We start from the raw sequence: 24,766 nt of genomic DNA, 5'->3' as shown, positions 1-24,766 counted from the left end.
GGAGGACGCGTTCTCATGTCCAAAACAGGACGCCGCTGCTGGGAGAGTGGGCACGGAGATAACAGTCTGGCCACAGCGTCCCTTCTCGCCCAGCTCTCCGGAGAACTGTCTGTTGGGAAGCAATATCCTGCTCCCTTGTTGGAGAATATTTGAATTTCCGCAGCTTCTTATCTGTCTCAGACGGCTGGACGCAGCCCTCGGGCGGGAGAAAAAGGTGACATCTCCAAGCGGCCTGCAGCGCTCCCACCAGATAAGGCCGGAGGATATTGCTTCTCCGCGCCAGGCGCCCGGCTGGGCAGAGTGCGTCAGGGTCCTGGCGCCCACCCTGGCTTAATGAAACCCGCCCCTATCTGAGATCTGCTGAGAAGGGAAAGGCCACAGGCAAGCCTCACCTGAGCGCCAGCTCCCATAACCCTGGCGGGACAGTCCATCCCCGCCAGCCCACACCAGCGACAGTACATCCCTGCTGTAAAACCGAAGTCTGGGACAGGCCACGGGAGGGGTGAGGCCCCTGAGGGCACCGAGTCGCCGTGCAAGATGCCAGTACATACACCCGCCATCAGCACAGTGGCCCAGCTCTGGTCACAGGGAGGCCGGGCCCGGCCAGTGCTCATCCCTCCGCCCCGACGGGCACTCGCCGGCTGCAGTGCCAGCTACCCTGAGGAGGAGGGTGGTGACAAGAGGACACTGGGAGAGAAGCAGATGAGCATGCTGCTGACAGTGGGGACGGACAGATCCTCCCACCTGTGACCGCAGGCCTGGGGAGGGGACTTCCTGGGCCTCTGTCCCGCAGCCAGGGGACCCTCACGGCCATTCAGCTGCCCCCTCCCACCTCCCTTCTCTCTCTCCTCGACCTTCCCCTTGCTGATAGGATCGTGCTATCGACACTGCCCTGCAGACAGTAGAACCAGCAACAGGGTCCTCTGAGAAAGACCTCTGCAGCCCAGCCACGCCCACGGCAGCACTCACATTACCCCACACACACTGCAAAACCCAGCCTAGCCCCTCGTTTGGACCTGGGCCTGCCTTTCCCACAGGGCACCTTCCTGGAGGTTGGCAGGGGCGGCCTCTCTGTGCCTCTTCAGGGTGATCCTTGGTGCAGTGACTTCCTTGGCCTGGCCAGCCACAGTCAGAGCAGGCTCTGTCCTGCGGCCTCCCCAGCGACACCAGCACACAGAGGGCAGAAAAGGCCAGCACTCACCCACAGGAGGAGGAGAGCACCCGGGAGGGGAGGAGGGCTCTGAGCCTGCAGGGCAAAGGGCACCCCACGGCACCCCCAGGATCCCCAGCCCCCTAGGGCCCGGCTCACCTTCTGCAGTAGCTCAATCTCCTGCTGCTTGGCGTTGAGAACGGCCAGGGCCTGCTCATGCTCCAACTCCAACTGCTGCCTCCGCTCCGCAGCCTCACGCATATGCTGGGGGATAAGGGGTCTTGAGCGCTCCTGCCAAGCGCTGCCGCCCCACACTCGCCACCCCAGTACCCCAGCTGCTGCACCCAGGAGCAGCCGTGAACAGAGAAGCCGCCTCCTCTCTGCACCCGGGCTTTTCCACAGGCGGCGAGGGATGGGGAACCCGGGCCCAGCCAGGCTCCCGCCCCTGCTCCGCTTTTTATATCCTTGGCGCTGAGTGAGAGCACAACTCAGACCCCCGCAGAGATGGGGGGCTCCTCTCGCTGGGCCAAAGGTCTGTTTCTTCAGTCTGCCCAGGAAGTTTGCAAATAAGAGTCCAGGCCATCACCCTCGCTGCACCCGCTGTCCTTGCCTCAGCCCCCTGTGCAGCTGACCACCTCTGCACTGCCACAGTGACCACACCCACACCAGCATCCGTGTGGGGACAGCCTCGGGACAGGACGCCGTGGTGAGAGGGGACGTGCACTCTGCGTCTCAGGATGCGGCGTGGCGAGGGTCACCTGGGCAGTGTGGGTCCAATTCCATGTCCACTGCCTTCATTTTTTAGATTACGATGTATGTAAAAGGTGATTTTGACATCAACATTTTAAAATTGGATCTTTTACCTAAAAATCCTAAGTCCTTCAAAAATAGGAAGATCCCCCCACTCCGAGCACCTGGGAACCAAGGGAAGGAGAGTCCCTGTGGCCTCCACCCTTCCTAACCGATCTCACGTTGTGACAGAGGGGACCTTGGCCCCAGCTTGAACCGGTTGCTGATTCCTTCTTATTCACCTGTTATTTCACAATTTCACTGACTTCTAGTCTTTCACTGTTTGTACTGAGTGCATTTTGGAGTCTTAAAGCGGTGCAGCCCCAGTCACGAGGCAATGGCATAGTCCCCGAGGCAGACGCTGAGTGGGCAGAGGCAGGGAGGTCCCTGCCATGCAGAGGACGTGGGCAGGGCCTGGAGCCTTCGGGGAGGCACAGAGGCGCACGCTGCTCCTCTTGTCACTGTCCCACCATCTCCCTACCTCCACCCCGACACTCCTCTCCCCAGGGAGGTCTTGCAGCTGAGCCACTGCTCCCGGACGGGACGGGACGGTACTGTATGGGAGCCCCCCAGTCTCGAGTTCTGTGTAGCAAGGGGCTTGCAGTGCGCTCTTTCTTCGCTTCTAAAGCAGCATCTGTCCTGGGCTGGTTGTGAGGTGCTGTGACCTCCGCGTCCCCTCTGCTATCTCCCAAGAACTCTGAGCTATAGTCACCCCACTGCTCGGAGGCAGACAAGTGGTGGTTTTGCTGTTGCTATGGAAACTCTCACAGGAACCCGGGATTCTGGGAAAACAGAACTCCCTAACACATGAGCTGAAGCCCACAAAACACGGGCGTCCCCATCAATTACTCTAACCAGCTCACGCAGTTCTACCCTCTGTCTGAGCAGGGTGGATGGAAAGTCCGACACCCTCAGTATCCAGACACCGAAGTCTCGGGTCCCGCTGTCAAATGGTGGCTGCATCTGACCCCCGACACCCCCACATACTTTACACCATCTCCTACAACACAGACTCAGTACAGCGCACAGTACGTAGACAGCTGTCCTATCGCATTGTCGAGGGAACCATGGCAAGAAAAAAACTCCATGTCCAGTATAGGTGACATTTTCTTCCAAGTACTGTGCCGGATGGCCGGTTGATCCCTGGACCAGCAGCCCCAGCTATGAGGCGGTGCACACCCTCAGCTCCCCGCACTCCAGTTTGGAGGCCGGCAGGTCCCTTCCCCCTCCACATGCTGCTCTCTGGGCAGGGAACCAGTCACCCATGTGGGCCTGGCAGATTCTAGGAACCTCTTCATGACAGCCTCAGTGTCCCCTCTGCCCCACTGCCTCCCTGGGGGCCTGAAGGCCAGCAGCTCACAGCACTGGGTGTCCTCTGGGGAGCAAGGGGACAAGCTGGCCCACAGGGACGGCACTCTGAGGGGCTCTAGGATTGTCCCCCAGGCCCTGGCCTGCTGACCAGAGAAGTGACCCACAGCACAAGGAGCGGCCACGACCACAGTGACAGACGATGGCGATACAGTTCTTCAAACCCAGACCACACCGGGGTGGGGCGCCCCGCCATGTCCACGCCCGGCATCAGTCGAGAGCTATGTTACAACGGGACTCAGGATCAGACAGGCCAGGCCACTAGCTCAGGGCCACACAGCTTGAACGCAGCCAGGCCCGGACGCTGGACTTCGTCCTGAGAACTCCAAGACGAGACAACTGGAGATCAGGAAGCCTTTCAACTCCCTGTTTTGGGAAACAGATTCCCCGAGAGCCCCAAGAGCTTCCCAAGGGACAGGGACACTCCCCACGGACGAGGGTGAGGACACAGGGCAGGGGGGCACAGGGCTGGGTCACCAAAAGTCGCAATGCTGAGGGGGCTCAGATGGGCAAAACAGGTGCCAGCCGCATCACTGCCCAAGAGACAGGAGGCAAAGCCTCAGCTCAGCCCCTGCCCACGTCTCCTGTTCCAGGGAAGCGACCTTTTCACAGGTGCCACAGTGAGAAGGTCAAGGCCATGAGTCCAGCGTCAGACTGAAGGGTCCTGTGAGGGCACACGGCCGAATGGTCGGGGCCGACAGGTGGAACACAGTTGAACCCAAGCTGCCTGCATCTCAGCCGCATCGGGAAGGGGCAGTGCTCCGTCAGGGCTGGAGGAGCCAGACGGGACACAGCGGGCGCCGCGGGTGTTCATCACCGCACCTGCCACCTGGTGCATTGACACTGGCACCCTCCCTACTCTGCAAGCGATAGCCCGCGTGATGGACCCACCCAGCCCAGACTAGCACCCATGCCTCCCTAAGAAAACAGGTTTCGGGGCTGGGGATTTAGCTCACCGGCAAAGCGCCTGCCTGGCAAGTGCAAGGTCGTGAGTTCGGTTCCCGGTACCGGAGAAAAACCAAAAAAAAAAAAAAAAAAAAAAGAACACAGGTTTCCTAAGCGCTGGGAGTGCTATGCTAAGTACTGAACAAATGGAAGCCATGTGACGTCACAGCACCCTAACACGGTAAGATATTCATTCCCATTCCCATGGGGGAACCAGTCCTAGAGGCCTTGGAACTGGTCCAGGGTGTGCACAGTGCACATGGCCAAGGGTGAGCACAGCGCACACGGCCAAGGGGGACTTGAACCCAGGAGGGACCGCCTCCCCGCCGGCTGTGCTCACAGCCTCCACTGCCTGAGACTGTGGTGCGGGGTGAGCAGACCCGCGGTAGGACCTCCACATGGTTACCCATGAAGACTTCTCTGGGCCTGCAGTGACCCCTCCCTCTTGGTCACCTGCCACACAAGGAGGCGAGCACGACGCTCAAGGCAGGCGCGTGAGTGGGAGCCACCTGCATCCCTCCGGAGGCGACTGGCACCGCAACTCTCACGACTTCCAAAGTGCCAAGACGCTCATGTCCCCTCAAGCGCCAGGCCCAGGACCTGGGCGTGGTGCCACAGCCCCCATTTCACCCCAGGCCAAGTCAACCCTCGGTAGCCCTCCAGAGAGTCCCTTCTCAGAAGCACTGGGAGCACGCACCACAGCCAAGCCCGTTTGCACACCGTGCCTTCAGCAGGTTTATTTTTAAAGCAGTGATATTTATAGCCGGATGTCAACGCAAACACCAGCGCTTAAGTAGCCTGCAAATGTCAGGGGCGCTTCCCAGCCGCTGCTGTGCGGAGGGACTGAGCGGTGGCACCTCTGCTGTAGCCCTCCGAGCGAGGGGGGTCGAAACATCCTCCCTCCCTCCACAGGACTCAACGGCACCGCTGTGGATATCATGCATGTGAGACCCGCTCGCCCAGCAGTGACAGTGAGCTCTTCTGTGCACACAGCTTCCTTCCACCGGGCGCCTGGGAAGGGCAGGCAAGGACTGGGTCATGTCTTCAGATGAAAGACGGGATGGAGTAAGCTATTCTGGGTGGTAGCAACTTCCTGTCCCACGCGTGCGTCAGAGCCATCCATCAGGGCATTGAGAGAGAGTCATGTGAATTCTGGGAGCTGGAAGGCATTTTGCCAGAAGTGTCTGGATTTCTCAAACTAGAAAAACTCAGGTAACAAGGCACCCATTCAAAAGTCTCTGTAGTCCCACCACTTGGGAGGCTGAGTTCGGAGGATCACTGAGAGTTTGAGGCCAGCTGGGGCTACATAGTGAGCTCAAGGCCGGCCTGAACTACACAGCAAGATCTTGTCTCAAAACAGTAATTCTGGGTGTTCCTGATTCCTGGCTGTCTTCCTCCCGGACCTCCTTCGAGCTGCCTGTCCCCACCCGATCCTGGGAACAGGGACAGTAGCCCTCACTTCACGGTTGGACATGGCCTGCCTCCAACCCTCACTCAGTGTGTGCCCCGCGGGTCCTAGCACTGGGCCTGGGGGCAGCAGCCTCAGGAGGAGAGTTGGGTCGGCCAGGCTGCATGAAGTCATCGCCTGGGCGTGCCGGCCACACACTTGGGCAAGTTCCACACTTCTGAGCCTTGGTTTCCTTGTTTACCGAGTGGCAGAAAAGGACAGAATATCTGGGTACGGCTGTGCAGGAGCCGGTGGGACGCAGGCTCACACCTTGTGTCCACACCAGCGGGACCCAGCAGGGTGGCCGCCGTTTTCTGGCTGTTGCTTCCCGTGTCCACTATTCCACTTCCGCTTCCTGTTTCTTTTTGTTTTAGCATGGTGTTTTATGTATCCCTGGGTATTTTTAATAACTCATAATTGCTCCAGGGGTCTCAGTGTACATAGGAGAGTTTAAATGATCTACACAGAATGAAGATTTGTGCTCCTGGCACCTCCGTGTCCCCATTTTCACTTCTTCTTTACATGATATTTTCTTTCATGCCGCATCCACGCACCAAGCTCCGTCGGGCAGTGGCAGGGCTCCCTCGATCCACCCAAGGGCATCAGAATCGAAGGGGAGAAATGCGTTGGCCATCGCTCATCCTCCTGCCCAGCTCCCTGCCCTCTGCATGTCAGCCCCTGGCTCCCGCTGGGCGCCCAGAGGCAGATGCCAGACACAGCACAGACAAAAGCTGAGTGGCCGCGCTGTGTGATGCCACAGCCAAGGGGAGATGAGCACCACGGGGTAACCGCAGAGACGTGGCTGGCCGGGTGAGGGCTGCCCCTCCCCCCTCTGCCCTCCCTGCGGTGCTGCACTGGGCGTGGGACACAAGTGTCAGGAGGCAGCCCTGTCCTCCCCTCCACCCAGGAACCAGACAGAGTCCAAGGCAACCCACCAGCTCACGCGGCTCCTCCGCACACGACCATGTAACAAGACCGAGATGGGAACGTCACCAAGGGCTGTGCACAGGGTGTGCTCCTCAGGCTGCCCCTGTGGTCATGACAGAAGCCTCTAACCAAGGTGTGGCCGCTCCTCCTGCAGACGCCCAGGGAGAAGCAGTCCACGCCACCCTCCTGCCCGCTAGTCCTTGGTCCCCTGTGTCACTGCCTCTGCCTATCTGTGTCACCAGCCCTGCCCTGTGCAACTCTTCCCCTCCCGAGGACCAGCCACTGGACAGGCCACCATGCTCTAGGATGACCTCCCTTAACCGGTCACCCCTGCCAAGGCCCCATTTCCAACTAAGGCCACACATGCAGGTCTTCGGCTGCGACTTCACAATCACTTCAGGGACACAGCTACCCCCCAGAGACGTCCTGTTTGCTCCAGACCTGTCGTCCTCTCACATCCTTGGCCACTGTGGACACATCCATGTCCCCAGCCTCGGAGTTCTGTCTGCTGTTCGCCCGCCTCTAGGTCCCTGGAAACTCGCCCACCCAGGTCCTCATCCCCACGCAGCCTCGGCTAAGGTGTCCCCGTCCGACCACGCCTAGCTCACCTCTCCTCCCCCTCCCTTGTCACCTGCTGCCCCCACAGACGAATCTCTTAGCTCCTCCCTTGCATCCGTGTCTTCCGCACCCACCCCTGCTGTGACGTGCTCTCTGTTCTGCTCTGTACCCCCTAATTGATATGAGCCCCGCACCTAGCAGACCACCTGGGAGACCCCTGTGGAGCCACTGCGGGCCACGGGACACAGGCACGCACCTCCTCTGAACCGAGCACGCAAGGGAAAGACGCGAAGCCAGTCAGGGATGTCTGGAAACGAGGGAGCCAGTGTGCAACCAGGACCTGCGGCTGATTATCAGCTCCGGTGCTGGCACTGACCCTTCTGCTCAGGGGTCAGACGCACAGGCGAGTTGGGCTGCGATCTCATCACATCAGCATAAAACGAGCTTCTGCTTCTACCAAACCTCACGTCCTTTCTGCACCTGTCACTCCAGGACTCAGCAGAGGGTGGCAGGTGTGAAGTCACAGAGTTCAGACGACTGTGACCACCGGGCATTTAAATGGGCAGGCACCCTGAGAGCGCACAACACTTCAACCCCAGTGAATTGCTGTCACCTTGATGACATCCAGTAAATGAGTGGCACCACCTTCCTGGTGGCAGTGAGGACCCCAGACCTCAGTCACTGTCACCAACAGAAGCCATGGCCACTGCAGCTGCCTGTCCCAAAGCTCCCACGCCACGCCAGCCCCACTCACCCAAGCCTGACTCCAAAGCTCCCACTCCCATGTGTGTCCACGCCCACCAGTCAGTGCCTCTTGCAGCCTCTCTGGGAACCCAGAGCAGAGCCCAACACCTCTCATCCCAGATCCTGCCCTGGTGGGAGTCCCGGGCACCTCATGTCTGGACCGCCAGCCCTGCCTGCTGCCAGGCTTCCACGCCGTCCCTCCCCAACCTCCCTCCACACGGTTGAGGCCTAAGCCCCTGCACACTTGGGTCAGGGATGGCCCTCAGTGGCATCTGTGACAATGAGGGCTAAAATGTCCCCACATCCACACCCAAGCCGCTCCCTGACACCGTGCAGGTGCGCTGACCCCCCTGCAGGTAAGTGAGCTCGGCTGTGGACTGGCCCTGGACGCACTGGGCAGCAGGATGGGCAGGAAGAGCAGCCCTGTACCCGAAGTTCAGCACACGCTGTTCAAGAGCGCAGGCTCCAGCAGCCACAGCAGGCGACACCAGCCCCCTCCCTAAGCCCTGTGCATCGAGACCGTCCCTTCTCTTCAGAACCAGTGGACTGACCCCCAGCCCCAAAAGCTCGCCCCATTTAGTGTCCACTTCTGCTTTCTCCCCGTTTTGTAGACAACATGTCTGAGGTGCACCCGCTCCAGCTCTCTGGCCCCAGTGCCTGGGCTCAGAAGCCCCTGCAGCCTGTGTCCCTCTGCTGCCCAACCCCACAAGGTGACACAGCAGCAGGGCTAGTGATGAGAGGCAGAGCTGACCAGCTGGACGCCAGCAGCCTCCTCAGAGCCTCTGTGTGTGCTCTTACACCAGGGAGTCCCTGCGAGGCTGGGAGGAATACGGCTCCCAGAGCAGAAGGGTCAGTGCCAGCACCAGGGCCAGCATGGGGACCTGGGGCTCACTCTGCACCCCACTGGCAGCCTCCTCCTTGATGCCTGAACCCCGCCATGACACTTGTGCCTCGCTCCGGGTGCCAAGCGACCCTGCTGGCTGGCCCTGGGTGGGAACCTTGAGCCCTCCCCTCCTCTCAGTGGATGCTCAGGGGCCCTATCACAGCCACAGGGAGCTGCGCTGGGTCCCACCACAGCAGCAACGGGAGCCAGTCCCCAAGCCGCTCCCCGACACGGTGCTGAGGCAGCACCACACGCGCCCCACAGAGGTCCTGCAGACCCCTGCCTCTGCCCACCAGATGCTGGGCTCCCTCTCCCAGGCCTCCATGGCCAAGGGTCCCTTGGGACACTCACATCATTGGATTCTGGGTCCATCTTCTCTGTCATTCACTCAAAATCCACTTGGCCATTGTGGGGTGGAGGTGGCCCCTCGGGGCACACCCTAGCTCAGAGGTAATGTGGAGAAGCATTCCCTGTCCACCTTTGCTGTCTCCAGGAGAGGGCGAAGTGGACAGCACCTGTTTGGCAGCTGCCCCGCACCAGACAGGCTCCGTTCATCCTGAGAGAAGCTCTCCCCGCTGGGGGCCAGCCTGCATGCGTGCATAGGTCATCTTGATTGTGCATAGAGGAGGAATTCCGCACCACCAAACTCACCCTTGTGCAGCGTACAACTGGACAGGCCTGCTGCATTCACAGAACTCTGCAATGTCCTGCCATCTAATCCTAAGTCTTCACCTGCAAGCCACAGACAGGAAGCCCTGCCCCAACTAGCAGTCAGTCCACATCCTGATCCCTCCTGTCCCCAGGCCTCGGACACTCCCCAGTGAGCAGGAGCGGGAGCTCAGGCCACGCCGCGGTCACAAAGGGCAAGGTGACACCGCTCCCTCCCTGCAGAACTCAAGAGACCAAAGTAACACACTGCTACAGTGCAGACCGGAGGTGACTACTGTGTGTTTTTTTTAATTTCCCACAACAAGAATCCAATAAATTTTTAACACTTAAAAAAAATGAAATGTTAAAGATTGATTCAGCTTAACTCTACAACATCCACAGCAAATCAATCCCCGTTAAATAAGAAAGGGATGCCAGGCTCATTAAGAATGTGTGAGAACACCCAATTACCTGCATCCGGATCAAGCAATTTTCTGACAGAGCCATTCTCTTGACAATCAAGGTCATTAAACACCTGAGGAACAGCTTGAAATTCATGAAGTTTGAAAACCAACACACTCTGGGCTCTAACTGCAGTCAGCTCAATTTCCATTCCAGAGCACTGCCCGCCCCTCTGCTCAGCTGTGTTTAGCATCCTCAGAAATGGAAATGTGTAATTGGCTTTGCGGAATTGCTTCCAGAAACATTCAGATTTTGTTATTTATTGCTTTTCAAACCATCAAAAGGGTAAAAACAGCCCCGAGAGCCCCGCATTTTGATGCAGTCTTCAGAACGGCTTTGGCTACTGTGTCCTCTGGAATCAGCAGCCGCTGGAGCGGCCACTGCAGCCGAGCACGAAGCCACCTACCTTCAGGACCTGTTCTAGGTTCTCCAGCTTGGCGTGGGGCTGGTGTTTCTCCTTCACGCCAAACCACACTGTCTGGTCACCACGGGGAGCCTGAGGCTGGGCTGGGCATACTCTGCCTTCACCTAGAAGCAGAGGGGAAGCAGAGGTTGTTACCACCTGCCTAGGAACTGGGGCGGATGCCTGTGCCCAGTTGGCACCTGTCGCTTCCTGCCAGAGCAAGAGTGCTGACTTCCTGTCAGTCTTCTCATCCTCCACCATGGACTTTGTGGGGGACCACACCTGCAGGGCGTGGCCACATGTGACCCAACCTGGCCACTCCACCTGTGGTCTCCCTCTTCATCCCACCTACCTCCACCCCAGGCAAAGTGATTGCTTCAGGCCCAGCCAATCCGTGCAAGCCTATCCCTTGGATACACAGATTGGTTGGGGGAGGTCATGTGACCCAGTCACATCCCTACAGTCTTATATAAGAGCAAGGAACTGTGTTGCCCACTGGACTTGGCAAGTGAAGGACCGAAGGCTGGAGCTCCTGCACCAGTTGTCATCGTGAAGGAAGAACTCACCTGAGCACAAAGCATTAAAGTCGAGGTAGAGCCCAGAGCTGCAGAGGGAAAGCCAGAATTCTGGTGGAATCATTTGCACACCTAGATCAAGCTGTACCTGCAGCTGGTTAAGGTGATCCCAGTTACTCAAGCCCATTTGCTTACACCAGCTTGAACTGCTGTCTGTCCTTTCTACCCAGGGCAATCCTAATAGATGCAAAATTGGGGCTCAAATTCTGTAAATACACTCAGGTTTCTGTCTGAAAAGTCCATGGTTAAAATGGCCACAAGACTCCATATGTGTAGGCCCAGCTGCCCCAGGAACCCCAAAACACGTTCGTGCCGCCCTCGGACCACCACCCTAGAGGGGCTGGCTGTCCTCAGTCTCGCCACGGTCCCTGCTCAGAAAAGGAGCCGCTCCCACCCCAACATCCACCTAATCACAGCCTCTCATTCCCTTGCATCCTAGAGCACCAGGGCAGGCGCTGTGGCTCCACACAGGCATCACGGACACTGTCCAGCTGCCGAGGTCCTTTCTGCCGCGCAGCTCCCACACTTCCGGCAGACCTTCGACTTCCAGCCACCAGGGCAGCGGGTCCCTGGGAGGTGGATTCCCAGGCCAGTGCTCTGGGGGCCCCACACTCCCCGGGACTCGGCACTGGCCACGTTCACCTGTGCGCTGCACACACACATGCCTCACGCCCCCGTCGGCTTCAGAGACAGGGAGCTCTCAGGACTCTGCGGCAGCCACTCCATGAGAAAGCCTGGACCTGCGACCTGCTCCTGGGGCAGCTGCCCTACGTGGGCACCTACCGAGCCCCCACCAGGTGACTGCAGGGGGAGGTGCCCCAGAGCGACCCCGGGCCCTGGTCACACCGTTCCTGTGCAGGCTCCAGAGAGGCCGCCGACCACCCGGCTCCTCGCATCAGTAACAGGGAGCTCGGATGGTCAGCGCTGTTCTCTGCATCCAGGCTACGGAAAGCCAGACGGCAAGTCCAAGCAACAGTCACCGAGGAGAGGTCATCATCCAACATGTGTCTGGGGGCTCAGGACCCTGTGTCCCTGCAGGCTTGTGCTCAGTGCTCTCCTTGTTATACATTCACCTGCCACCTGTCCAGTGACCTGCGACATGAGGACACACGGCCCATGGGAAGGTCTCACCAGGTAGCCCAGGCTGGTCTCAAACTTGCAGAGATCCTCCTGCCTCAGCTTCCTGAGTGCTGGGATTATAGGCGGGTCCCATCACACTTTGCTACCTTCACTGTGTGTAAGGATATGACTCTATGGCATTAAATAAACCCGGTCTTACAGCCGTCACCCTGTCCCCCTCAGAACCCCACGTCACCCACACTAAAACCCTGTCCCTATTAAACACTGAATCCCCAGGAGCTTGCCTACACTAGCAGCCTCATATACGTACGACCCTGCAGGAGTCATCCTTGTGGTTGGCGTTTGCAACTGTCACGATGGCCCGGGCCACCCCGCCATAGTGGGGTTTGGAATGCCCTTCATGCTGCGGGCCAGGGGATGCTTCACTCTGTGTCTGCACTATGCATGTCCACACCACACTCTCCTCCCCCACGTACTCACTGATGGCCATGGGCTCCCACCATCTCTCTGTGGCCCTCTTGCTGCTGCACTGGAAGCGGACAGTAGGGCCACAGCGACCCATGTGTCCCTCCCATGGGGCCACCTCACCGTTCTCTGCCGCCTTTACACTATTCCACCACCTCCTGCCTCTTTGCCATTCCTAAATCTCCAAAATACACATCTTTTAAAAATTACCAGGCAGGAAGTAGGAAAGTGAGTCCCACACCAGACACTTCTAGATTTCCAGTGCATTGTTAGGACCTGGCTTCTCTCGGTGTGCGTGTGGGAGGAGCAGTGGGCACAAAGGCTCAGAGCCACCATCAGCCACGAATGACTACAGAGCAGCAGACCCTCGCCTGGTGCTGAGGTCGCAGACCGCTGTGACGGCAAAGCCTTGGGGACAGTGACACCTTGTGGAGACAGACACGTGGGTGAAGGTGTGCTAGATGGGCAGGGTGACATCAGTGCCAGGCAAGGTCACAGGGAGCGGAGGAGCGGGGCGGGCAGGACAGGGCAGCCAGACGGCGTCACCAGGAGGTGACTCTGAAGTTGAGGCTCCTGGGAGGAATCTGCTGGCTTTGAGGACCAAGCAGTGCGAGTTCTAAGCAGGAGCCCCAGCAAGGGCAGAGTGGGCCGGAACAGATCAGCGCGTGGGGCTTCCTGAAGAGCTGCTGCACCAGGCTATGCCAGGAAGGCAGGCGGGATCTCATCCCACCAGCCAGGGCCACAGCTGCTGCAGGACCCCGCAACCGGGGACAGGTGGAGGCCCTGGCCCTGGCCCGTGGGTGGGCTCTGGGACAGCCAAGGGTGGCACAGTGACAGTGAGGGGGGATGGGACGCGGCTGGCTGGGGTAGGACACAGACTTGGCCAGCCTCTGTCATGGCAGGAGCCACAGCATGCATGTGAGGGCAACAGCAGATGTCAGAGGCTGCATCTGGCCTCTCATTAAGAACACAGCACCTGCTAGACATAGGGTCACAAGTTCGAGCCCCACCTGGGCAACTTAGCAAAAAAAAAAAAACAAAAATGGGCTGGGGACCTAGCTCAGTGGAAAGGTATTGGATTCAGTACTCAGCACTGTAAGATGACAGACAGATAGACAGACAGATAGATAGATGATACACACATAGATGAGAGATAGAAACATAAATGATAGATATGTGAATGATAGATACATAGATGAGAGATAGAAACATGAATGATAGATATGTAGATGGCAGATACATAGACAGATGATAGATACATATAAGATGTATAGGTGTACATAGATGGATAAGAGATAGATAGATAGATGGAATGAAGTTTTAAACAGCCAGGTGTAGTGGTGCATGCCTATAATCCCAGCACTCAGGAGGCTGAAGCAGGAGGATAACCATGAACTGAGGCCAGCTAGGGTTCCATGGTGAGTTGAGTGCCAGCTGGACTACACAGTAAGACCCTGTCTTAAATACAACAAGGACGCTGCTGGCCCCAAGAAGCAGCTCAGGAGGCGTGGCCAGAGCCAAGGTCCACACTGATGGCTGACTCCTCCTCCCTCCCTTCCCGGGAGTGTGGGTACCTGGTCATGCTGAGGGGCCCTCACGGGAGGCCTGCATCTCAGGGCCTCAGGCCATGCTCCCTCTAGGCAGCAGCATCTTCAGTTCATCTTCCTGGGGCAAAAGAAAGGGCACTGTGAGAGCGCTCCAACCCCACAGGATGCAGCAGGCCCGGTGGTAAGTTCAAGCTCTGACCTGGAAGCTGGACTGGGGTTGGGCACAGCCCTGCGTGCGCCCCCAGCCGTGGGTGACTTGGGACTGGTTTCTGAGGGTACAGCAAAGCCATGACAAGAGCACAAAATACTCCACACCAAGCCCTCAGTGGTGGGAAAAGGCAGCTGGTCTTTCCCCAACTTGCTGGTGGTCCAGGAAGTTCACACCATTTATCTCATGTTTACTCCACCTCATTGACGCAAGGTCAGTTGTTAACCAGATGAAATCAGCCCTACCCAAAAAACCTCAGGATCTAAACCCAGAGCAGGAGCAAAAGACACTGACCCAAGCACAGCCAAGCAAAGGGAGACAAAGGCCACCAAGGGGGCCCAGAGCACTGGCCCTGAATCCATTCACGAGGAGCCAGTACACAGGTACCACCTACCACCCTGCTGGGAGGGGTCGCAGAGAGATGCACAGCTGGGTCGCCCTCCGAATGAGCCGTGCCTGAATGTGCCTGGAGACCCCGCCAGCCCAGCAGAGCACTGTACCTGGCCCTGCCCAGCTGCTCCCACGCACGCATGCTGATGGGGCCAGGAAGGAGCGTGTGCCCCCTGCACTTGGCAATGCGAGCTTGGGGTAGGGCAGCCTGTGGGGGTGAGCTAAGGGTGTCCTCTATCCTAGGACAGTGCAGGGCCACGGAAGACTCACCCTCATCACCGTCACAGTGCAAGATGAACACAGTGACACTGTGTGGGACAAGCTGCCCACCCAGGGAAGCAGCCTGGCTCCAGCTCCGTCGAGCCTTTCTAAGGGCATGGACGTCACCTGACATCACCTAAGGAGCCAGGCGAGGAGGGGCCACCCTGTGTCTCCATGTATGCTGGAGACCCAAAGGCTACAGAGACACAGGCTTCGAGTCGCAATGTGACAAAATGGGTCCTTGGCCAGCACAGTGGCTCCTTCCAGGCCACGTGCGGGCACACAGATTGGCTTCAGCACTGTGGACCTCACCTGAGGGAGGCTTCGCGGTGCTGACACCAACCAAAACCAGGGCCCAGTGACACACACCACAGCCCAGAGGGGCATCTGTGATCCACACGCTGCCTGGACCGGGCCACGACCCCTGCAGCATGCCCTGCTCGAGTCTGAGGACAGACCTACATTGAGACAGCAGCCCAGCCCCACGGCTCTCCTCCCTCCCACAGGAATTCAGCAGCTTCCTTCCCGGATGGATCTTAAGCACTGCAAACAGCTGTAGCCTTAGAGCCTCTGGGTTTAAAGCCCATGCAAAGTAAGAGGGTTTAGGACTTAGGAGGCACGAGTGCACCATGGGACAGGTTTCCCGTGCAGAGCAGAATGCAGCCTGCTGAATCTAAAACCTCACGCCACAGGAGGAAGGGGCAGGACCCCGCTTCGCCTTTCAGATGGACACCGGCCCTGGCCATCGGCTCCAAGCCAGCTGACTGAGGCCCTGGGCCTGACACCTCCCTCCCAGGCCAGCTGGAGGGGTCAGATGCAGAGACTTCTGCATTAATATGCAACCATGTGCACATGAGGAATTCCTGGCCTCTTCCAGCAAAATGATGGGGGGAAAGTAAGTATGAGGGAGGAAGGGAAAATCAGGAGCAAAAATTGCAAAATGGAACCGTGCAGGCAGATGGGCCAGAGGCCTACAGACGGTCATCAGGAGTGACAGGAATGTGTCAGGCCCTACTCCAAGAGCCCACCGCGACTCAGCTCCCAGCCTCCCTGGACCACTTCCTGCCACCCTCACTGTCACCATGAGAGGCACAGTGCAGACCCAGCCACTGCAAACCAGGAAGAGTCTTCCTGAGACGCCAAGCCAGCCAGAACTTGGCCCTCAGACCTCGGGCCCCCAGAACCCGAAAGAAGAGCCCGTCGGCTACTCAGGCAGCCAGCCTTGCTCAGTCAGAGCTGGGCCTAGTCTCCCCAGGCCCCAGAGCAGCCTGAGGGCCCATCAGGAAGCACGGTGTTCAGGGCCGTCTCCACACCAAGAACACAAACTGCATCTGCGGGCAGGGTGGCCACCCTCGGTGCAGTGGGCGACAAAGATGAGCACCTTCCCACCAGGACTTGCATCCACTCGACCACCTGGTCGGTGACACATAGTGAGTAAGCCTGCAGGGGAAGAGGGAAGGACTTTCTCCTAGCACAGGTCTGGCCTTGGAGAGGGCAGGAGGCATCCTCAGAGCCCAACCAGACGTGCAGGCTCATCAAGGAACCCACAGGACCCAGCCTCCCCCCTGCCAGACCCAAAGCCCCAGACATCCCATCCCCACCAGAAATGCCTCACGACGTCTGCCCTGCAGCCGCAGAGCTGGCCGGGTGCCCACCTGGCAGTGCCTCTTGTGGAGAGCGTGGAGGGGCCCCCAGGGAGTGAGTGGACCAGACCCCATGCACAGAGCACTGCAGGGGACAAGGCTGTCCTGCCACATGTGGCAGGTGACAGAGATCATCTCTGGCCCCAGCAAGGACCCCAAAATGCCTGTGATGAGGAAATTTATGGTCGCGACCTAAAAAGAAGAGGACCTCGTGCCCAGAGCTCGCCCAGCTGCAGACAGGGACTCATCAATTACAGCTACTGCTCAGGGTGGGCCTTGAAGGAACCTCGAGAATAACAAAACACACATTTAAGTGCCTTTTTAAGGAGCATCTGCCCCTCCTTCGGCGGATGGTTTATCACCCTGTTTCTGAAAACCTCCTCCTCCTCCACGGGACCAGCACCTCCCCGGCCTGGGCCCCAGGGACAGTGGTGTCACTATGTGGAGGGAGCGCCTCACTCTGTCCCCCAGACTCAGTCACAAAGGACAGGATCTCTCCCCAAGGACTGGCCAGTATGACGGATGACTGATGATTAACTGATTCACTGACTCACTGCTGGTTTAATTTTCTTTACCCAGGGAGCTCAAGGTGCTTGCAAATGTCTCTGAGCTTAGCCGGGCCATCTCCTGTCGTGTTCTCTGGTCCCTAGGGCCCTTGTGCTCAGACCAGATCACGGCTCACGGGGTGTCCTCCGACACCGCTGCACTGGGTTTTTCAACTGGAGTCAAACACAGACACACCAAGCTGCCTGGGCTGAGGTATATACTGTTTATCTCTGCTAGATGCGCATGCTGGCACCACCGTGGCCCCACAAACAGAAGAAATCTCCGGCCCAAGGCCTCAGCTGCCCCTGGGGCTTCCCCCAAGAGAGCACCACACACCGCTTGTGCCATTCCTCAGCTCCACAAATGAAATACAAACCCCTGCCAGAGTCTAGGCATTGCCCCATGTTTTGTCTGAGATCCCTGCATGTGGGGAGCCTCGGCTGCTGTACCCAGGGCTGTGTCCTGTTCTGGTCCTGATGGTCCAAATGTGGCTGCTGTCCCTCATCCCCGGAGGGCTCCAGGTAGGACCACTTCACCCAGGGAGGACCTAGCAGGCATGCAGTGTCTCCCCTTCACAGTCACTTTGACTTCAGGGCCGAGCCAGAGACCGTACCGCGCCAGATCCGGTGAATGAGGTGAGTGAGAAGACAGCGTCACCTTTTATTTGACAGAATTGCCATGAACATTTCAAGTGAATTTGGGACGTTGAGGCAGCCACAACACACCTAAGGACACTCAGCAAAGAGGACCGCAGAGCTGCTGCAGAAAGGGGCGAGTGAGTTTGAAGCCAGGGGAGGCCTCAAACTTTTTAGTTAGTCTGTGTCTGCAGCACATAACAATCACATTCCTCCTGGGGAGCTGGTGCTGGACACAGCACGTCGTAACCCTTCTCTTCGTCCCCAACATAGCTCCCCTCCCTCCAGCTCTTGGCGCCCTGCCCAGCGGCAAACAACCTCCCTACTTCCTGTTCTCTCTTTTATTTTTCTCTTTAGTTATATATCTTTTGGATTCTCATTAAGAAAGCCATGTGATACTGAAGCTTGCACCTAATTTACTTCACTTCAAATTATGGTTTCAAGGTTGTTTTCCTACAAATGACTTGAGTTATCCTTCTTCGTGGCAAAGTAGAGCTCCATGGCTAATTACAAACACATGCATGCTCCGTCTCTGGATGGATCCATCAACAAATTTGCTGTTTGTGTTTTTATTCATACAGGGTGGACAGGCACCACACACACGTCTGCAAAGTCCCTCAGTGGGCAGACACAGACAGCACCGTGTGTGTCCCTGTAGCAAGGCAAGGCGAGACCAGGGTGCAGACAGCCGGACTTGGCCTAGGACGCTCAATGTGGCCCGTGGCACCCGAGGCATTGGCAACATCTGGAAATAGGACATTTAAGATGCAAACAAGGGTCTGTGCTTTCTGGTGAAAAGTCGGACATCTGGCATGCTGGACCCGCACTCCAGTCTGGTCACAGTCAGGAGCAAACAGTCATGCGCTGTCTTTGGTCCTGACTGTCCCCCTCACACCTAGACCCCCTCTAGAAACTGTAGCCCAGAGAGGTTACATAAGGTAAAGGAGGCCACACAGCCAATCCATTAGCCTAAATCTTTATCATCCACTTAGGATTTGTCTTTTGTTTTGTGGTACTGAGGACTGGACTCTGGGCCTCAACACTGAAATACACCCCACACTTTTTTCTTGTTTCTTTTGAGATAGGTCCTTGCTAAGTTGAAAAGTTGCCCAGACTGGGTTTAAACATGCAGTCCTCCTGCATCAGCCTCCCAGGTGTTAGGATTGCAGCATGCACCACCACACCTCACCATAGCCCTCGTTTCCTGTTGCTACGGCAGACATAGCTGGTGCTGGGAGCTCAGTGCAGACAGTTCTGTTGAGCAGGCTTTGCCGCTCCCACTCACGCGAGGTGACAAAGTCACCTTGCAACAGCCTCCCCTGGGCGGCCTCAGGACTGAGGTGGTGGCCCAGTCGGTGACCGAGTCAGTGGCCCTAGGCAGCCAGCAGGGCAGGGGGATGGCAGCTCCCTGCTGGAGACGGAAATGAAAAGCCTGATTCACAGCCCCAGGCCCGCCCTGACCTGGGGATTCGAGCAGCTCATCCTGGTGCCAGGGACCTGAGGAAAGCAGTGTCACAAGAAACTACCCCACTGCCTCTGCTCCCAAACATCCTCATCTCTTCCCAGTGAGGATGGACCAGAGAGACGTGTTACATTCCAGGAACTCACAGACCTCGCCCCTCCCTGCAATCTCCACTCTCGTCCTGAAAGCCTCTCCACCCTGCCAGAGGCTGCCAAACCTCCCGTGGGGTTGAGGACAGTGACAGGGACTTGCTGTGCTCACCCTCTGCCCCCTCACCATGAGACATGGGAACCCCTGTCACACCAAGCATGGCACAGCGACAGGGTCAAGGGCTCTGGCCTTGTTTCACTTCTGCCTGGAAGCGGAGAGGTTAGAAGAGTCATGCGTGTCACACTAAAGCAGGAGGTAAACTCCAGCAATGTAACCTGAGGCACAGAGCCCAGGAACACCTTCCTTGTCTGAGTTCTCACCCTCCGCCTTTGCCACCACTTCCGGAATGGTCCCCACGTCCCATCTTGTGGATCAGATGCAGTCCCAGTCTAAGGATGCTGTGTATCATTTCAAAGCCTTTTGCTGCCCCTCCACAGCTGAAGCTAAGGTCTCACTCTCCCCAGCCTCTGGGGCTGTGAAATGTCTTCAAGCATTTTTCCCACAGAGCACCTGCAGATTACGTCCTGCCTGCCCACCATAGCCTTTGTTCCCATGGGATAAGACGGTCTGCCACTCCCTGCTCCAGATCAGCATCTGTGCCTGAGATATTGCTCAATTCACTTCTGCAAAACTGACTTAGTGACAGCAATTCTGCAAAAAGTATCCAAACAAACTGCTAGCTCCCTACTAGTAACTTCATTGCCCCTAATTAAATAATCCTAGGTAACTGGTCAGGAGCCCGACATAGGGTATCTAACTCCGTGTCTGTAACCAGGGAGGGCAGGTATTTCGAGCAAAAATCAAAGCATTGCAAAAGACATAAGAGGTGCTTCTGTCCTTGAAACTTTCGGTCTACTTGGAGAAGCGGGGGCCGTGAATACAGGGAAAGTTAAAATGACATCACGAGACACAAATGCTGCAACAGTTTGCACGAGTCATCACGAGCCGGCTGGTAGCACACGGGGACTCAGCATGTTCTGCAGCAGGAAGCACAGAGCTCAGCTGGGGCCCAAGGCAGCCTCGCTGGCTTTCTGGAAGACAGTGCTCCTCTGCTGTCCATTTCCAACCCCATGGCGCCTGACTCAGAACAGCTGCTGTGTCCACATTTTTTTCTTTTTTTGTCTTTTCGAGACAGGGTCTCACTATGCAATTCAAGCTGGCCTTGAGCTCGTTTTGTAGCCCAGGCTGGTCTCAAATTCACAATGATCCTCCTGCCTCAGCCTCCCAAGTGCTGGGATTTCAGGTATGGGCCACCATGCCCAGCTTTGTGTCCACCCTATTGACTGAGTAGATAGTGAGCAATGAAGGCGTGGCTTGGTCTCACTCTATATGTGTGGTTCTGCAGCTTGAACCCAGGGCCTTCACTCTGAGCTATATCCCCAGCCCATTTTTATTTTTACTTTTTTGAGACAGGGCCTAGCTAAACTTTCAATCCTTGTGATCCTCCTGCCTCAGCCCTCTGGGAGTGCTGGGGTTCCAAGCATGCGCCATCACACCCAGCTTGATCTCACTCTTCAAGAGTGACACGGAATTGAGTGCAAGCAGGAGGGAGACCCAACCAGAGCCCCAGATGTAAGGGTGCAAGCCACACCAGAGGCCTGAATCCCCACCAAGTGTCCCAGTTGTGCTGGGAGGGGTGAGTGGAAATAAGCCGCTCAGACCACAGAGCAGCTGGATGGCAGGACAAGGGTTCACATCAGCAGGCCTTTGGAGCCTCTGGGATGCTTCCCACAGCTGACTTCCCCTGAGGGCTTCCCGCTCACCGCCCTGTGCCAGCCAGGGTGCAGACGCCAGTGCTGCATGAGAGAAAGTAATGTAAACAATAAAAAATTTTCTGTGAAATTACTTTGTGTCGATTAAAACGTACAAATAATTTTTAAAACAAACAAAACTTCTGGTTGCTTCAGAATGCAAATCATGCCCATTTCTTTCCTTGCCTATTCTTGCCTTTCACAGCGTTTTTTGCTCATCTCATTGCTTTGGCAAGGACTGCTAACACAACGGTGCAGTGTTAGAGGTGACAGCAGACCCAGCGACAGTCTAGGCGCAGTTCATGGAAGGGTGCATGCTCAATCAAAGGAAATACACAGACGGCGAGGAAAGACAGGGCCAGAGAATGCCAGGTATGCCACACTCCCCCAGTCCATCCGGGACTGCCTGGAGCTGGAGCTGGCTTCAGCAAGGCTCCCCATGCAAGAGACTCCTCTCCGCAGAGGGGCCTCTTGGTCACCTACAGGCTGGACTGGGTTCCAGCATCACAGCCCTAGGACACAAAGTGACTGGCAGCCTTACCTAACATTAGTGGTCAGTCACACCGTATGGGCCTAGAAGAGATTTCCAGTGGCAAGGGTATGTCCAGAAATGTCACATGTCCCACAAGTACGAGCACCATTCAGCCATCCTGCACCATCTCTGAGACTTCAGGTTACACTGGGTGGTGGCAGCTTGTGCTCCTAATTACTTCAACACTGTCAAGTATGTCCACTGCCCTGACACAAAGGCAGGACAGTGAGATGAGGGAAGAGCTCATAAAGGAGGGAACACCAGCCATCCTCTGAGGCCCACATTCTCCAGATAATCCTCTCCATCGGTGGTTAGGGGCAGCAGGCGGGGCATTCAGACTCATTCAAAAGAAACCAATTCTCTTGGTGTTGTGACCTCAAAAGCCATGGCACTTTTGGGGCAATGCACATGGGTTCATTGCTAATTTTTCCAAGACAATTACACAACGACAATAGCTTAGAATAAGATTTGTCTAAAATATAACAAGACACTTCCCAGAACAATGATAGTAAAGATAATGGTTAGAATAATGGCAAGAGTAATCTCTTCCCACAGTGCTCTTAAGAGCTATTTATTGGTGAGCTGATAAGGACTTGGGCATCATTAATCCTCACACTAGGGATTCCTACAGCAAGGCCATCGTCTCCTAAAAATCCACTTGTTGATTCTACCAGCGGAATATGTAAATTAGCAGACAAATCAGCGATGAAAGGATCATGGTAATAGGGCTTCTGTCGCACCGATGGTTGAAACTGAGAAAAGTGAGAAAAATGAGGCTGTGTCCACCCAAGCTGCCCAGCCCATGGTGCGCTGTCCTGGGTGCTGACAAGCCCTAGGCCCGTGTGCTTGTGCCAAGTGCTGTCCAGGGGGGCGCCCCAAGGTCCTGTGCGCTGTCGGGGAACTCTCGGATGCGCGCGCTGTCCGTGGTGCTGACCGAGAGCACTGCCAGGACCAGCTAACTCCAAGTTCTGAGATCAGCTTAGATGACCTTGGCTTCCGCAATTTACGGGAAGTGCTTGCCCCAAAGCATAGCACGTAGTAAGTGCCCAGAAAAATGCTGGAAGTTATTAAATTCTTCCCCATCCCCATTTGAACACTGGTGTGACTCAATGACAGCTACTCAGACTTAAGGATATAAACCCACAAATGAGCGGTCCACAGGGCATGTTAGGTACGTATTCAATTTATCTAATTAGCAAGTATTTTAATCCACTTACCATATGTTGCTCTTAACATTTCCCAATCCTTGACTTATCCAAAGCTCACAACGACTCTGTGAAGCAGGTGCAATCACCGCCCCCATTTACAGAGAGAAGTCCGAGGCAGGAGTGACTTGCTGAGGTCACAGGGAAAGGTGACAGGGCAGCTGGGATTTGAGCCCATGAGTGCCACCCTGCATCCCTCCCTCAGTGAGCTTCTGCCTCCATTAAGAAAATCAGAAAACAGCCCCTGTGGGACCTTTAGAGCCCAAGTGAAGCCCTACCAGGAGAAAGGGTATTTGCCACCAGCCCCTGGTGGCTGCTGCTGTGATGGTAAATGGCTGAGATGAGAGGTAATTTGGGCTACAGGGCACTCCCTCCCTGCCCTGGTACCAGGGACCTCTGAGGTATATGGCACTCAACAAACCCAGAACCATCAGCAGGACCAAGCACCTGCTGCTGCTCTCCCATGAACAGTGCTGGGATCCTACTACAGAAAATACACAAGTGCAAATGTGCTCTCCAGAAAACATGTAAATGTCATGAAATCTAAATCAGTCCTCTCTCACTTGTGGGGGGCAGCTATCCAACAACCTTGCTCTGATCCACAGGAAGCATTTTATGATGCTATCACAGCCATGCCCTTGGGGAGAGTTCTACCTAAAACAGCTCACGCTAAAGCCAGTCCCATAAACCAGACGAAAGAGACTGCTGGAGACCTTGAAATAAGGCTCTGTATCTGACAAAACTCAATAATCAGTGGCTCCATTCTGAGCAGTGATCATAAAAGGCAGCCGAGCCCAGCTCTCAGAAACTCAGCTCAGCTCAGGGAGCCAAGCTCGTGGCTGTACACAAAGAGAAAGCGGCACCGGGCAGGAAGCTTGTGTTGCCATGGCGACCGCATGGCACAGCAGGTGTGCCTCTCTGCCCTGTGCTTTGGGAAGGAGGAGCAGAGAGTGGGAATCAGCAGCACAGCACCGCGCAGAGCTCCAGTGGGGGTCACGCCTTCTGTACATGGCTCTGGGCTTTGAGCAATTCTGTCCTTTAAATGGAGGATTTTCCTTTTCTTTTCTTTTCATTTACTCTAAGGTACAGCTGCCCTGGTGACAGACGATGTCGCCCTGTCTGGCCAGGTCTTCATTAACAGCAAAGGGACAAAGAGCATATCTGTGCAGAGACCTGTCCTCAGGGGGACAGATTCCCACCCACTGGATCAGGTGGTCTTAGGCCTTAGGGACCTGGGGTCCATTCTCATTGTGCACAGGGAGAGCGCCTGTGAAGATGGAGGCTGAGACAGGGTGACATCCTTACAGCCGAAGGGACTGCAGAGGCTGCTGGCAGGCACTGGAAGCTGGAAAGAAGCCTGAGAAGCTTCTCTCGCTAGGAGCCCCTGAAGGCTTCCACCTTGACCTTGAGCTCCACCCTGCAGGGCCCCGAGGGGATGAGCTTTGCCGCAGCAGCCACAGCCACTCAGCTGACCGGCCGGGCCTGTCTGTGAAAATGCACCGCTTGAGCTCTTCCCCACCCCCCAGGCCTGCAAGGGGAGCTGCCCTGACCCCACCACAGGTAGACCCAGCAGCAGGCTGTCTGAAGCTACCGGTTTGGTGGCAATTTATTTAGTGCCAATGAGCTACAAATGTCTTGGGAGACTGATGTGAAAAAGCCTTTAAATCTCCCTTTGGCCTGGAAGTGTCCATTGTCTCAGTTACTGTCCGGCAGCTAGGACACAAACCCAACACCACTCTTTAAAGGAGAAAAGGTTTATTTTGGCTCACGTTGGATAGCAGTTTCAGTCCATGGTCAGCCGGCTCCAAGTCAGGGCAGATGGCAGAGGGGCCTGGCAGAGGAGAGCTGCTCAAGACAGGGCAGATAGGAAGTGCAGAAAGGAGGGAGGAGCCATGGAGGAGATAAACCTTCTGGGTCATGACTCAGGTGATCCACCTCCGATCAGACCCACTTCCCACAGTACATTCAACTCTGAACTCACCCATGGATGGA

The 24,766-nt window shown here is 56.5% G+C and overlaps 1 protein-coding gene across 9 annotated transcripts in view; it reads right to left on the bottom strand.

Annotated features, from left to right (window-relative positions):
* The window catches only part of Rimbp2 (RIMS binding protein 2), a 104,731-nt gene that overhangs the window by 49,751 nt on the left and 30,214 nt on the right, over window positions 1-24,766 (bottom strand). For 7 of the 9 annotated variants that reach the window (XM_013503719.1, XM_013503718.1, XM_013503723.1 and 4 more), the window contains 3 exons: window positions 14,019-14,109; window positions 10,328-10,449; window positions 1,310-1,414 (listed from right to left, as the gene is read on the bottom strand). In XM_013503719.1, the coding sequence (XP_013359173.1) occupies window positions 1,310-1,411 (102 nt within the window). In that variant the 5' untranslated portion in view covers window positions 1,412-1,414; window positions 10,328-10,449; window positions 14,019-14,109. Of the gene's footprint in view, window positions 1-1,309; window positions 1,415-10,327; window positions 10,450-14,018; window positions 14,110-24,766 lie in introns of those variants that run through there. The other 2 variants (XM_013503720.1, XM_013503726.1) reach the window with 2 other exon arrangements.

This window comes from Chinchilla lanigera, unplaced genomic scaffold (assembly GCF_000276665.1).
Source record: "Chinchilla lanigera isolate Chin_1 unplaced genomic scaffold, ChiLan1.0 scaffold00081, whole genome shotgun sequence".
Classification (NCBI taxonomy): domain Eukaryota; kingdom Metazoa; phylum Chordata; class Mammalia; order Rodentia; family Chinchillidae; genus Chinchilla; species Chinchilla lanigera.
The sequence above is the reverse complement of the archived record's forward strand: the minus strand, read 5'-3'. Positions and strand labels throughout refer to the sequence as shown.